Source organism: Procambarus clarkii, chromosome 15 (assembly GCF_040958095.1).
Source record: "Procambarus clarkii isolate CNS0578487 chromosome 15, FALCON_Pclarkii_2.0, whole genome shotgun sequence".
Lineage (NCBI taxonomy): Eukaryota > Metazoa > Arthropoda > Malacostraca > Decapoda > Cambaridae > Procambarus > Procambarus clarkii.
Genome location: NC_091164.1, coordinates 25,844,608 through 25,859,419, shown reverse-complemented (window position 1 = coordinate 25,859,419; position 14,812 = coordinate 25,844,608). Strand labels below are relative to the sequence as shown.

Here is a 14,812-nt window from a genome sequence, read left to right as displayed (position 1 = left end):
CGCTGCAACACGTGCTGCTGCCACTGCCACACCTGCTGCTGCTCTGCCACACCTGCTGCTGCGCTGCCACAACTGCTGCTGCGCTACCACACCTGCTGCTGCACTGTCACACCTGCTGCTGCTCTGCCACACCTGCTGCTGCTCTGCCACACCTGCTGCTGCACTGCCACACTTGCTGCTGCGCTGCAACACCTGCTGCTGCACTGCCACACCTGCTGCTGCTCTGCCACACCTGCTGCTGCGCTGCCACAACTGCTGCTGCGCTACCACACCTGCTGCTGCACTGCCACACCTGCTGCTGCGCTGCAACACCTGCTGCTGCACTAGCCACACCTGCTCCTGTTCTGCCACACCTGCTGCTGCTCTGCCACACCTGCTGCTGCACTGCCACACCTGCTGCTGCGCTGCAACACCTGCTGCTGCACTGCCACACCTGCTGCTGCTCTGCCACACCTGCTGCTGCGCTGCAACACCTGCTGCTGCACTGCCACACCTGCTGCTGCTCTGCCACACCTGCTGCTGCACTGCCACACCTGCTGCTGCACTGCCACACCTGCTGCTGCGCTGCAACACGTGCTGCTGCACTGCCACAACTGCTGCTGCTGCACACCTGCTGCTGCACTGCCACACCTGCTGCTGCGCTGCAACACCTGCTGCTGCGCTACCACACCTGCTGCTGCACTGCCACACCTGCTGCTGCGCTGCAACACCTGCTGCTGCACTACCACACCTGCTGCTGCTCTGCCACACCTGCTGCTGCACTGCCACACCTGCTGCTGCACTGCCACACCTGCTGCTGCGCTGCAATACGTGCTGCTGCACTGCCACACCTGCTGCTGCACTGCCACACATGCTGCTGCACTGCCACACCTGCTGCTGCGCTGCAACACCTGCTGCTGCGCTGCCACACCTGCTGCTGCACTGCCACACCTGCTGCTGCACTGCCACACCTGCTGCTGCGCTGCAACACCTGCTGCTGCACTACCACACCTGCTGCTGCTCTGCCACACCTGCTGCTGCACTGCCGCACCTGCTGCTGCACTGCCACACCAGCTGCCGTACTGCCACACCTGCTGCTGCACTGCCACACCTGCTGCTGCACTGCCACACCTGCTGCTGCACTGCCACACCTGCTACTGCACTGCCACACCTTGTTTTGCACTGCAACACCAGCTGCTGCATTGCCACACCTGCTTCTGCACTGCCACACCTGCTGCTGCACTGCCACACCTGCTTCTGCTCTGTCACACCTACTGCTGCACAGCCACAACTGCTGCTGCACTGCAACACCTGCTGCTGCTCTGCCACACCTGCTGCTGTTCTGCCACACCTGCTGCTGCGCTGCCACAACTGCTGCTGCGCTACCACACCTGCTGCTGCACTGCCACACTGCTGCTGCCTGCACACCTGCTGCTGCACTGCCACACCTGCTCCTTTCTGCCACACCTGCTGCTGCTCTGCCACACCTGCTGCTGCACTGCCACACCTGCTGCTGCGCTGCAACACCTGCTGCTGCACTGCCACACCTGCTGCTGCTCTGCCACACCTGCTGCTGCGCTGCAACACCTGCTGCTGCACTGCCACACCTGCTGCTGCTCTGCCACACCTGCTGCTGCACTGCCACACCTGCTGCTGCACTGCCACACCTGCTGCTGCGCTGCAACACGTGCTGCTGCACTGCCACACCTGCTGCTGCACTGCCACACCTGCTGCTGTGCTGCAACACCTGCTGCTGCGCTACCACACCTGCTGCTGCACTGCCACACCTGCTGCTGCGCTGCAACACCTGCTGCTGCACTACCACACCTGCTGCTGCTCTGCCACACCTGCTGCTGCACTGCCACACATGCTGCTGCACTGCCACACCTGCTGCTGCGCTGCAATACGTGCTGCTGCACTGCCACACCTGCTGCTGCACTGCCACACATGCTGCTGCGCTGCAACACGTGCTGCTGCACTGCCACACCTGCTGCTGCTCTGCCACACCTGCTGCTGCGCTGCCACAACTGCTGCTGCGCTACCACACCTGCTGCTGCACTGTCACACCTGCTGCTGCTCTGCCACACCTGCTGCTGCACTGCCACACCTGCTGCTGTGCTGCAACACCTGTTGCTGCACTGCCACACCTGCTGCTGCTCTGCCACACCTGCTGCTGCACTGCCACAACTGCTGCGGCGCTGCAACACCTGCTGCTGCACTGCCACACCTGCTGCTGCGCTGCAACACCTGCTGCTGCACTGCCACACCTGATGCTGCTCTGCCACACCTGCTGCTGCGCTGCCACAACTGCTGCTGCGCTACCACACCTGCTGCTGCACTGCCACACCTGCTGCTGCACTGCCACACCTGCTGCTGCGCTGCAACACGTGCTGCTGCACTGCCACACCTGCTGCTGCGCTGACCACAACTGCTGCTGCGCTATCACACCTGCTGCTGCACTGCCACACCTGCTGCTGCTCTGCCACACCTGCTGCTGCACTGCCACACCTGCTGCTGCGCTGCAACACCTGCTGCTGCACTGCCACACCTGCTGCTGCTCTGCCACACCTGCTGCTGCACTGCCACAACTGCTGCTGCGCTGCAACACCTGCTGCTGCACTGCCACACCTGCTGCTGCGCTGCAACACCTGCTGCTGCACTGCCACACCTACTGCTGCTCTGCCACACCTGCTGCTGCCACAACTGCTGCTGCGCTACCACACCTGCTGCTGCACTGCCACACCTGCTGCTGTGCTGCAACACCTGCTGCTGCCCTACCACACCTGCTTCTGCTCTGCCACACCTGCTGAAGCACTGCCACACCTGCTGCTGCACTGCCACACCTGCTGCTGCGCTGCAACACGTGCTGCTGCACTGCCACACCTGCTGCTGCGCTGACCACAACTGCTGCTGCGCTATCACACCTGCTGCTGCACTGCCACACCTGCTGCTGCTCTGCAACACCTGCTGCTGCACTGCCACACCTGCTGCTGCGCTGCAACACCTGCTGCTGCACTGCCACACCTGCCGATGCTCTGCCACACCTGCTGCTGCACTGCCACAACTGCTGCTGCGCTGCAACACCTGCTGCTGCACTGCCACACCTGCTGCTGCGCTGCAACACCTGCTGCTGCACTGCCACACCTGCTGCTGCTCTGCAACACCTGCTGCTGCGCTGCCACAACTGCTGCTGCGCTACCACACCTGCTGCTGCACTGCCACACCTGCTGCTGCGCTGACCACAACTGCTGCTGCGCTATCACACCTGCTGCTGCACTGCCACACCTGCTGCTGCTCTGCCACACCTGCTGCTGCACTGCCACACCTGCTGCTGCGCTGCAACACCTGCTGCTGCACTGCCACACCTGCTGCTGCTCTGCCACACCTGCTGCTGCACTGCCACACCTGCTGCTGCGCTGCAACACCTGCTGCTGCACTGCCACACCTGCTGCTGCTCTGCCACACCTGCTGCTGCGCTGCAACACCTGCTGCTGCACTGCCACACCTGCTGCTGCTCTGCCACACCTGCTGCTGCACTGCCACACCTGCTGCTGCACTGCCACACCTGCTGCTGCGCTGCAACACGTGCTGCTGCACTGCCACACCTGCTGCTGCACTGCCACACCTGCTGCTGTGCTGCAACACCTCCTGCTGCGCTACCACACCTGCTGCTGCACTGCCACACCTGCTGCTGCGCTGCAACACCTGCTGCTGCACTACCACACCTGCTGCTGCTCTGCCACACCTGCTGCTGCACTGCCACACCTGCTGCTGCACTGCCACACCTGCTGCTGGGCTGCAATACGTGCTGCTGCACTGCCACACCTGCTGCTGCACTGCCACACATGCTGCTGCGCTGCAACACGTGCTGCTGCACTGCCACACCTGCTGCTGCTCTGCCACACCTGCTGCTGCGCTGCCACAACTGCTGCTGCGCTACCACACCTGCTGCTGCACTGTCACACCTGCTGCTGCTCTGCCACACCTGCTGCTGCTCTGCCACACCTGCTGCTGCACTGCCACACTTGCTGCTGCGCTGCAACACCTGCTGCTGCACTGCCACACCTGCTGCTGCTCTGCCACACCTGCTGCTGCGCTGCCACAACTGCTGCTGCGCTACCACACCTGCTGCTGCACTGCCACACCTGCTGCTGCGCTGCAACACCTGCTGCTGCACTGCCACACCTGCTCCTGTTCTGCCACACCTGCTGCTGCTCTGCCACACCTGCTGCTGCACTGCCACACCTGCTGCTGCGCTGCAACACCTGCTGCTGCACTGCCACACCTGCTGCTGCTCTGCCACACCTGCTGCTGCGCTGCAACACCTGCTGCTGCACTGCCACACCTGCTGCTGCTCTGCCACACCTGCTGCTGCACTGCCACACCTGCTGCTGCACTGCCACACCTGCTGCTGCGCTGCAACACGTGCTGCTGCACTGCCACACCTGCTGCTGCACTGCCACACCTGCTGCTGCGCTGCAACACCTGCTGCTGCGCTACCACACCTGCTGCTGCACTGCCACACCTGCTGCTGCGCTGCAACACCTGCTGCTGCACTACCACACCTGCTGCTGCTCTGCCACACCTGCTGCTGCACTGCCACACCTGCTGCTGCACTGCCACACCTGCTGCTGCGCTGCAATACGTGCTGCTGCACTGCCACACCTGCTGCTGCACTGCCACACATGCTGCTGCACTGCCACACCTGCTGCTGCGCTGCAACACCTGCTGCTGCGCTGCCACACCTGCTGCTGCACTGCCACACCTGCTGCTGCACTGCCACACCTGCTGCTGCGCTGCAACACCTGCTGCTGCACTACCACACCTGCTGCTGCTCTGCCACACCTGCTGCTGCACTGCCGCACCTGCTGCTGCACTGCCACACCAGCTGCCGTACTGCCACACCTGCTGCTGCACTGCCACACCTGCTGCTGCACTGCCACACCTGCTGCTGCACTGCCACACCTGCTACTGCACTGCCACACCTTGTTTTGCACTGCAACACCAGCTGCTGCATTGCCACACCTGCTTCTGCACTGCCACACCTGCTGCTGCACTGCCACACCTGCTTCTGCTCTGTCACACCTACTGCTGCACAGCCACAACTGCTGCTGCACTGCAACACCTGCTGCTGCTCTGCCACACCTGCTGCTGCACTGCCACACTTGCTGCTGCGCTGCAACACCTGCTGCTGCACTGCCACACCTGCTGCTGCTCTGCCACACCTGCTGCTGCGCTGCCACAACTGCTGCTGCGCTACCACACCTGCTGCTGCACTGCCACACCTGCTGCTGCGCTGCAACACCTGCTGCTGCACTGCCACACCTGCTCCTGTTCTGCCACACCTGCTGCTGCTCTGCCACACCTGCTGCTGCACTGCCACACCTGCTGCTGCGCTGCAACACCTGCTGCTGCACTGCCACACCTGCTGCTGCTCTGCCACACCTGCTGCTGCGCTGCAACACCTGCTGCTGCACTGCCACACCTGCTGCTGCTCTGCCACACCTGCTGCTGCACTGCCACACCTGCTGCTGCACTGCCACACCTGCTGCTGCGCTGCAACACGTGCTGCTGCACTGCCACACCTGCTGCTGCACTGCCACACCTGCTGCCGTGCTGCAACACCTGCTGCTGCGCTACCACACCTGCTGCTGCACTGCCACACCTGCTGCTGCGCTGCAACACCTGCTGCTGCACTACCACACCTGCTGCTGCTCTGCCACACCTGCTGCTGCACTGCCACACCTGCTGCTGCACTGCCACACCTGCTGCTGCGCTGCAATACGTGCTGCTGCACTGCCACACCTGCTGCTGCACTGCCACACATGCTGCTGCGCTGCAACACGTGCTGCTGCACTGCCACACCTGCTGCTGCTCTGCCACACCTGCTGCTGCGCTGCCACAACTGCTGCTGCGCTACCACACCTGCTGCTGCACTGTCACACCTGCTGCTGCTCTGCCACACCTGCTGCTGCACTGCCACACCTGCTGCTGTGCTGCAACACCTGTTGCTGCACTGCCACACCTGCTGCTGCTCTGCCACACCTGCTGCTGCACTGCCACAACTGCTGCGGCGCTGCAACACCTGCTGCTGCACTGCCACACCTGCTGCTGCGCTGCAACACCTGCTGCTGCACTGCCACACCTGATGCTGCTCTGCCACACCTGCTGCTGCGCTGCCACAACTGCTGCTGCGCTACCACACCTGCTGCTGCACTGCCACACCTGCTGCTGCACTGCCACACCTGCTGCTGCGCTGCAACACGTGCTGCTGCACTGCCACACCTGCTGCTGCGCTGACCACAACTGCTGCTGCGCTATCACACCTGCTGCTGCACTGCCACACCTGCTGCTGCTCTGCCACACCTGCTGCTGCACTGCCACACCTGCTGCTGCGCTGCAACACCTGCTGCTGCACTGCCACACCTGCTGCTGCTCTGCCACACCTGCTGCTGCACTGCCACAACTGCTGCTGCGCTGCAACACCTGCTGCTGCACTGCCACACCTGCTGCTGCGCTGCAACACCTGCTGCTGCACTGCCACACCTACTGCTGCTCTGCCACACCTGCTGCTGCCACAACTGCTGCTGCGCTACCACACCTGCTGCTGCACTGCCACACCTGCTGCTGTGCTGCAACACCTGCTGCTGCCCTACCACACCTGCTTCTGCTCTGCCACACCTGCTGAAGCACTGCCACACCTGCTGCTGCACTGCCACACCTGCTGCTGCGCTGCAACACGTGCTGCTGCACTGCCACACCTGCTGCTGCGCTGACCACAACTGCTGCTGCGCTATCACACCTGCTGCTGCACTGCCACACCTGCTGCTGCTCTGCAACACCTGCTGCTGCACTGCCACACCTGCTGCTGCGCTGCAACACCTGCTGCTGCACTGCCACACCTGCCGATGCTCTGCCACACCTGCTGCTGCACTGCCACAACTGCTGCTGCGCTGCAACACCTGCTGCTGCACTGCCACACCTGCTGCTGCGCTGCAACACCTGCTGCTGCACTGCCACACCTGCTGCTGCTCTGCAACACCTGCTGCTGCGCTGCCACAACTGCTGCTGCGCTACCACACCTGCTGCTGCACTGCCACACCTGCTGCTGCGCTGACCACAACTGCTGCTGCACTATCACACCTGCTGCTGCACTGCCACACCTGCTGCTGCTCTGCCACACCTGCTGCTGCACTGCCACACCTGCTGCTGCGCTGCAACACCTGCTGCTGCACTGCCACACCTGCTGCTGCTCTGCCACACCTGCTGCTACACTGCCACAAGTGCTGCTGCTCTGCCACACCTGCTGCTGCGCTGCCACAACTGCTGCTGCGCTACCACACCTGCTGCTGCACTGCCACACCTGCTGCTGTGCTGCAACACCTGCTGCTGCACTACCACACCTGCTCCTGCTCTGCCACACCTGCTGAAGCACTGCCACACCTGCTGCTGCACTGCCACACCTGCTTCTGCACTGCCACACCTGCTGCTGCACTGCCACACCTGCTTCTACTCTGCCACACCTGCTGCTGCACTGCCACACCTGCTGCTGCGCTGCAACACCTGCTGCTGCACTGCCACACCTGCTGCTGCACAGCCACAACTGCTGCTGCACTGCCACACCTGCTGCTGCACTGCCACACCTATTGCTGCTCTGCCACACCTGCTGCTGCGCTGCAACACCTGCTGCTGAACTGCCACACCTGCTGCTGCTCTGCCACACCTGCTGCTGCACTGCCACACCTGCTGCTGCACTGCCACACCTGCTGCTGCGCTGCAACACCTGCTACTGCGCTACCACACCTGCTGCTGCGCTGCAACACCTGCTGCGGCGCTGCCACACCTGCTGCTGCACTGCCACACCTGCTGCTGCACTGCCACACCTGCTGCTGCGCTGCAACACCTGCTGCTGCACTACCACACCTGCTGCTGCTCTGCCACACCTGCTGCTGCACTGCCGCACCTGCTGCTGCACTGCCACACCAGCTGCCGTACTGCCACACCTGCTGCTGCACTGCCACACCTGCTGCTGCACTGCCACACCTGCTGCTGCACTGCCACACCTGCTGCTGCACTGCCACACCTGCTTTTGCACTGCAACACCAGCTGCTGCATTGCCACACCTGCTTCTGCACTGCCACACCTGCTGCTGCACTGCCACACCTGCTTCTGCACTGCCACACCTGCTGCTGCACTGCCACACCTGCTTCTGCTCTGCCACACCTACTGCTGCACAGCCACAACTGCTGCTGCACTGCAACACCTGCTGCTGCTCTGCCACACCTGCTGCTGCACTGCCACACTTGCTGCTGCGCTGCAACACCTGCTGATGCACTGCCACACCTGCTGCTGCTCTGCCACACCTACTGCTGCGCTGCCACAACTGCTGCTGCGCTACCACACCTGCTGCTGCACTGCCACACCTGCTGCTGCGCTGCAACACCTGCTGCTGCACTGCCACACCTGCTCCTGCTCTGCCACACCTGCTGCTGCTCTGCCACACCTGCTGCTGCACTGCCACACCTGCTGCTGCGCTGCAACACCTGCTGCTGCACTACCACACCTGCTGCTGCTCTGCCACACCTGCTGCTGCGCTGCAACACCTGCTGCTGCACTGCCACACCTGCTGCTGCTCTGCCACATCTGCTGCTGCACTGCCACACCTGCTGCTGCACTGCCACACCTGCTGCTGCGCTGCAACACGTGCTGCTGCACTGCCACACCTGCTGCTGCACTGCCACACCTGCTGCTGCGCTGCAACACCTGCTGCTGCGCTACCACACCTGCTGCTGCACTGCCACACCTGCTGCTGCGCTGCAACAAATGCTGCTGCACTACCACACCTGCTGCTGCTCTGCCACACCTGCTGCTGCACTGCCACACCTGCTGCTGCACTGCCACACCTGCTGCTGCGCTGCAACACGTGCTGCTGCACTGCCACACCTGCTGCTGCACTGCCACACATGCTGCTGCGCTGCAACACGTGCTGCTGCACTGCCACACCTGCTGCTGCTCTGCCACACCTGCTGCTGCGCTGCCACAACTGCTGCTGCGCTACCACACCTGCTGCTGCACTGCCACACCTGCTGCTGCTCTGCCACACCTGCTGCTGCACTGCCACACCTGCTGCTGCGCTGCAACACCTGTTGCTGCACTGCCACACCTGCTGCTGCTCTGCCACACCTGCTGCTGCACTGCCACAACTGCTGCTGCGCTGCAACACCTGCTGCTGCACTGCCACACCTGCTGCTGCGCTGCAACACCTGCTGCTGCACTGCCACACCTGCTGCTGCTCTGCCACACCTGCTGCTGCGCTGCCACAACTGCTGCTGCGCTACCACACCTGCTGCTGCACTGCCACACCTGCTGCTGTGCTGCAACACCTGCTGCTGCACTACCACACCTGCTCCTGCTCTGCCACACCTGCTGCTACACTGCCACACCTGCTTCTGCACTGCCACACCTGCTGCTGCACTGCCACACCTGCTTCTACTCTGCCACACCTGCTGCTGCACAGCCACAACTGATGCTGCACTGCAACACCTGCTGCTGCTCTGCCACACCTGCTGCTGCACTGCCACACCTGCTGCTGCACTGCAACACCTGCTGCTGCACTGCCACACCTGCTGCTGCACAGACACAACTTCTGCTGCACTGCCACACCTGCTGCTGCACTGCCACACCTGCTGCTGATCTGCCACACCTGCTGCTGCGCTGCAACACCTGCTGCTGCACTGCCACACCTGCTGCTGCTCTGCCACACCTGCTGCTGCACTGCCACACCTGCTGCTGCACTGCCACACCTGCTGCTGCGCTGCAACACCTGCTGCTGCGCTAACACACCTGCTGCTGCGCTGCAACACCTGCTGCTGCTCTGCCACACCTGCTGCTGCTCTGCCACACCTGCTGCTGCACTGCCACACCTGCTGCTGCACTGCCACACCTGCTGCTGCACTGCCACACCTGCTGCTGCGCTGCAACACCTGCTGCTGCACTGCCACACCTGCTGCTGCTCTGCCACACCTGCTGCTGCACTGCCACACCTGCTGCTGCACTGCCACACCTGCTGCTGCTCTGCCACACCTGCTGCTGCTCTGCCACACCTGCTGCTGCACTACCACACCTGCTGCTGCTCTGCCACACCTGCTGCTGCACTGCCGCACCTGCTGCTGCATTGCCACACCAGCTGCCGTACTGCCACACCTGCTGCTGCACTGCCACACCTGCTGCTGCATTGCCACACCTGCTGCTGCACTGCCACACTTGCCGCTGCACTGCCACACCACCTGCCGTACTGCCACACCTTCTGCTGCACTGCCACACCTGCTGCTGCACTGCCACACCTGCTGCTACACTACCACACCTGCTGCTGCACTGCCACACCACCTGCCGTACTGCCACACCTGCTGGTGCACTACCACACCTGTTGCTGCACTGCCACACCTGCTGTTGCACTGCCACACCTGCTTTTGCACTGCAACACCAGCTGCTGCATTGCCACACCTGCTGAAGCACTGCCACACCTGCTGCTGCACTGCCACACCTGCTTCTGCACTGCCACACCTGCTGCTGCGCTGCCACACCTGCTTCTGCTCTGCCACACCTGCTGCTGCACAGCCACAACTGCTGCTGCACTGCAACACCTGCTGCTGCTCTGCTACACCTGCTGCTGCACTGCCACACTTGCTGCTGCGCTGCAACACCTGCTGCTGAACTGCCACACCTGCTGCTGCTCTGCCACACCTGCTGCAGCACTGGCACACCTGCTGCTGCACTGCCACACCTGCTGCTGCGCTGCAACACCTGCTGCTGCACTGCCACACCTGCTGAAGCACTGCCACACCTGCTGCTGCACTGCCACACCTGCTGCTGCTCTGCCACACCTGCTGCTGCGCTGCCACAACTGCTGCTGCGCTACCACACCTGCTGCTGCACTGCCACACCTGCTGCTGTGCTGCAACACCTGCTGCTGCACTACCACACCTGCTCCTGCTCTGCCACACCTGCTGAAGCACTGCCACACCTGCTGCTGCACTGCCACACCTGCTTCTGCACTGCCACACCTGCTGCTGCACTGCCACACCTGCTTCTACTCTGCCACACCTGCTGCTGCACTGCCACAACTGCTGCTGCACTGCAACACCTGCTGCTGCTCTGCCATACCTGCTGCTGCACTGCCACACCTGCTGCTGCGCTGCAACACCTGCTGCTGCACTGCCACACCTGCTGCTGCACAGACACAACTTCTGCTGCACTGCCACACCTGCTGCTGCACTGCCACACCTGCTGCTGATCTGCCACACCTGCTGCTTCGCTGCAACACCTGCTGCTGCACTGCCACACCTGCTGCTGCTCTGCCACACCTGCTGCTGCACTGCCACACCTGCTGCTGCACTGCCACACCTGCTGCTGCGCTGCAACACCTGCTGCTGCGCTAACACACCTGCTGCTGCGCTGCAACACCTGCTGCTGCTCTGCCACACCTGCTGCTGCTCTGCCACACCTGCTGCTGCACTGCCACACCTGCTGCTGCACTGCCACACCTGCTGCTGCACTGCCACACCTGCTGCTGCGCTGCAACACCTGCTGCTGCACTGCCACACCTGCTGCTTCTCTGCCACACCTGCTGCTGCACTGCCACACCTGCTGCTGCACTGCCACACCTGCTGCTGCTCTGCCACACCTGCTGCTGCTCTGCCACACCTGCTGCTGCACTACCACACCTGCTGCTGCTCTGCCACACCTGCTGCTGCACTGCCGCACCTGCTGCTGCATTGCCACACCAGCTGCCGTACTGCCACACCTGCTGCTGCACTGCCACACCTGCTGCTGCATTGCCACACCTGCTGCTGCACTGCCACACTTGCCGCTGCACTGCCACACCACCTGCCGTACTGCCACACCTTCTGCTGCACTGCCACACCTGCTGCTGCACTGCCACACCTGCTGCTACACTACCACACCTGCTGCTGCACTGCCACACCACCTGCCGTACTGCCACACCTGCTGGTGCACTACCACACCTGCTGCTGCACTGCCACACCTGCTTCTACTCTGCCACACCTGCTGCTGCACTGCCACAACTGCTGCTGCACTGCAACACCTGCTGCTGCTCTGCCACACCTGCTGCTGCACTGCCACACCTGCTGCTGCGCTGCAACACCTGCTGCTGCACTGCCACACCTGCTGCTGCACAGACACAACTTCTGCTGCACTGCCACACCTGCTGCTGCACTGCCACACCTGCTGCTGATCTGCCACACCTGCTGCTGCGCTGCAACACCTGCTGCTGCACTGCCACACCTGCTGCTGCTCTGCCACACCTGCTGCTGCACTGCCACACCTGCTGCTGCACTGCCACACCTGCTGCTGCGCTGCAACACCTGCTGCTGCGCTAACACACCTGCTGCTGCGCTGCAACACCTGCTGCTGCTCTGCCACACCTGCTGCTGCTCTGCCACACCTGCTGCTGCACTGCCACACCTGCTGCTGCACTGCCACACCTGCTGCTGCACTGCCACACCTGCTGCTGCGCTGCAACACCTGCTGCTGCACTGCCACACCTGCTGCTGCACTGCCACACCTGCTGCTGCACTGCCACACCTGCTGCTGCACTGCCACACCTGCTGCTGCTCTGCCACACCTGCTGCTGCTCTGCCACACCTGCTGCTGCACTACCACACCTGCTGCTGCTCTGCCACACCTGCTGCTGCACTGCCGCACCTGCTGCTGCATTGCCACACCAGCTGCCGTACTGCCACACCTGCTGCTGCACTGCCACACCTGCTGCTGCATTGCCACACCTTCTGCTGCACTGCCACACTTGCCGCTGCACTGCCACACCACCTGCCGTACTGCCACACCTTCTGCTGCACTGCCACACCTGCTGCTGCACTGCCACACCTGCTGCTACACTACCACACCTGCTGCTGCACTGCCACACCACCCGCCGTACTGCCACACCTGCTGGTGCACTACCACACCTGTTGCTGCACTGCCACACCTGCTGCTGCACTGCCACACCTGCTTTTGCACTGCAACACCAGCTGCTGCATTGCCACACCTGCTGAAGCACTGCCACACCTGCTGCTGCACTGCCACACCTGCTTCTGCACTGCCACACCTGCTGCTGCGCTGCCACACCTGCTTCTGCTCTGCCACACCTGCTGCTGCACAGCCACAACTGCTGCTGCACTGCAACACCTGCTGCTGCTCTGCCACACCTGCTGCTGCACTGCCACACTTGCTGCTGCGCTGCAACACCTGCTGCTGAACTGCCACACCTGCTGCTGCTCTGCCACACCTGCTGCAGCACTGCCACACCTGCTGCTGCACTGCCACACCTGCTGCTGCGCTGCAACACCTGCTGCTGCGCTACCACACCTGCTGCTGCGCTGCAACACCTGCTGCTGCGCTGCCACACCTGCTGCTGCACTGCCACACCTGCTGCTGCACTGCCACACCTGCTGCTGCGCTGCAACACCTGCTGCTGCACTACCACACCTGCTGCTGCTCTGCCACACCTGCTGCTGCACTGCCGCACCTGCTGCTGCACTGCCACACCAGCTGCCGTACTGCCACACCTGCTGCTGCACTGCCACACCTGCTGCTGCACTGCCACACCTGCTGCTGCACTGCCACACCTGCTTTTGCACTGCAACACCAGCTGCTGCATTGCCACACCTGCTGAAGCACTGCCACACCTGCTGCTGCACTGCCACACCTGCTTCTGCACTGCCACACCTGCTGCTGCACTGCCACACCTGCTTCTGCTCTGCCACACCTACTGCTGCACAGCCACAACTGCTGCTGCACTGCAACACCTGCTGCTGCTCTGCCACACCTGCTGCTGCACTGCCACACTTGCTGCTGCGCTGCAACACCTGCTGATGCACTGCCACACCTGCTGCTGCTCTGCCACACCTGCTGCTGCGCTGCCACAACTGCTGCTGCGCTACCACACCTGCTGCTGCACTGCCACACCTGCTGCTGCGCTGCAACACCTGCTGCTGCACTGCCACACCTGCTCCTGCTCTGCCACACCTGCTGCTGCTCTGCCACACCTGCTGCTGCACTGCCACACCTGCTGCTGCGCTGCAACACCTGCTGCTGCACTGCCACACCTGCTGCTGCTCTGCCACACCTGCTGCTGCGCTGCAACACCTGCTGCTGCACTGCCACACCTGCTGCTGCTCTGCCACATCTGCTGCTGCACTGCCACACCTGCTGCTGCACTGCCACACCTGCTGCTGCGCTGCAACACGTGCTGCTGCACTGCCACACCTGCTGCTGCACTGCCACACCTGCTGCTGCGCTGCAACACCTGCTGCTGCACTGCCACACCTGCTGCTGCGCTGCAACACCTGCTGCTGCACTACCACACCTGCTGCTGCTCTGCCACACCTGCTGCTGCACTGCCACACCTGCTGCTGCACTGCCACACCTGCTGCTGCGCTGCAACACCTGCTGCTGCACTACCACACCTGCTGCTGCTCTGCCACACCTGCTGCTGCACTGCCACACCTGCTGCTGCACTGCCACACCTGCTGCTGCACTGCCACACATGCTGCTGCGCTGCAACACGTGCTGCTGCACTGCCACACCTGCTGCTGCTCTGCCACACCTGCTGCTGCGCTGCCACAACTGCTGCTGCGCTACCACACCTGCTGCTGCACTGCCACACCTGCTGCTGCTCTGCCACACCTGCTGCTGCACTGCCACACCTGCTGCTGCGCTGCAACACCTGTTGCTGCACTGCCACACCTGCTGCTGCTCTGCCACACCTGCTGCTGCACTGCCACAACTGCTGCTGCGCTGCAACACCTGCTGCTGC

The 14,812-nt window shown here is 63.5% G+C and overlaps 1 protein-coding gene across 1 annotated transcript in view; it reads right to left on the bottom strand.

Moving 5' to 3' along the window:
* LOC123759189 (uncharacterized) overlaps positions 1–14,812 on the bottom strand; it is a 69,463-nt gene that overhangs the window by 2,674 nt on the left and 51,977 nt on the right. Inside the window, exons 2-8 of the mRNA XM_069325118.1 lie at positions 13,563–13,862; positions 12,643–12,813; positions 11,683–11,853; positions 10,083–10,253; positions 8,003–8,413; positions 4,925–5,155; positions 3,545–3,835 (exon numbers count right to left, since the gene is read on the bottom strand). Of these exons, the coding sequence (XP_069181219.1) occupies positions 3,545–3,835; positions 4,925–5,155; positions 8,003–8,413; positions 10,083–10,253; positions 11,683–11,853; positions 12,643–12,813; positions 13,563–13,862 (1,746 nt within the window). The remainder of the gene's footprint in view (positions 1–3,544; positions 3,836–4,924; positions 5,156–8,002; positions 8,414–10,082; positions 10,254–11,682; positions 11,854–12,642; positions 12,814–13,562; positions 13,863–14,812) is intronic.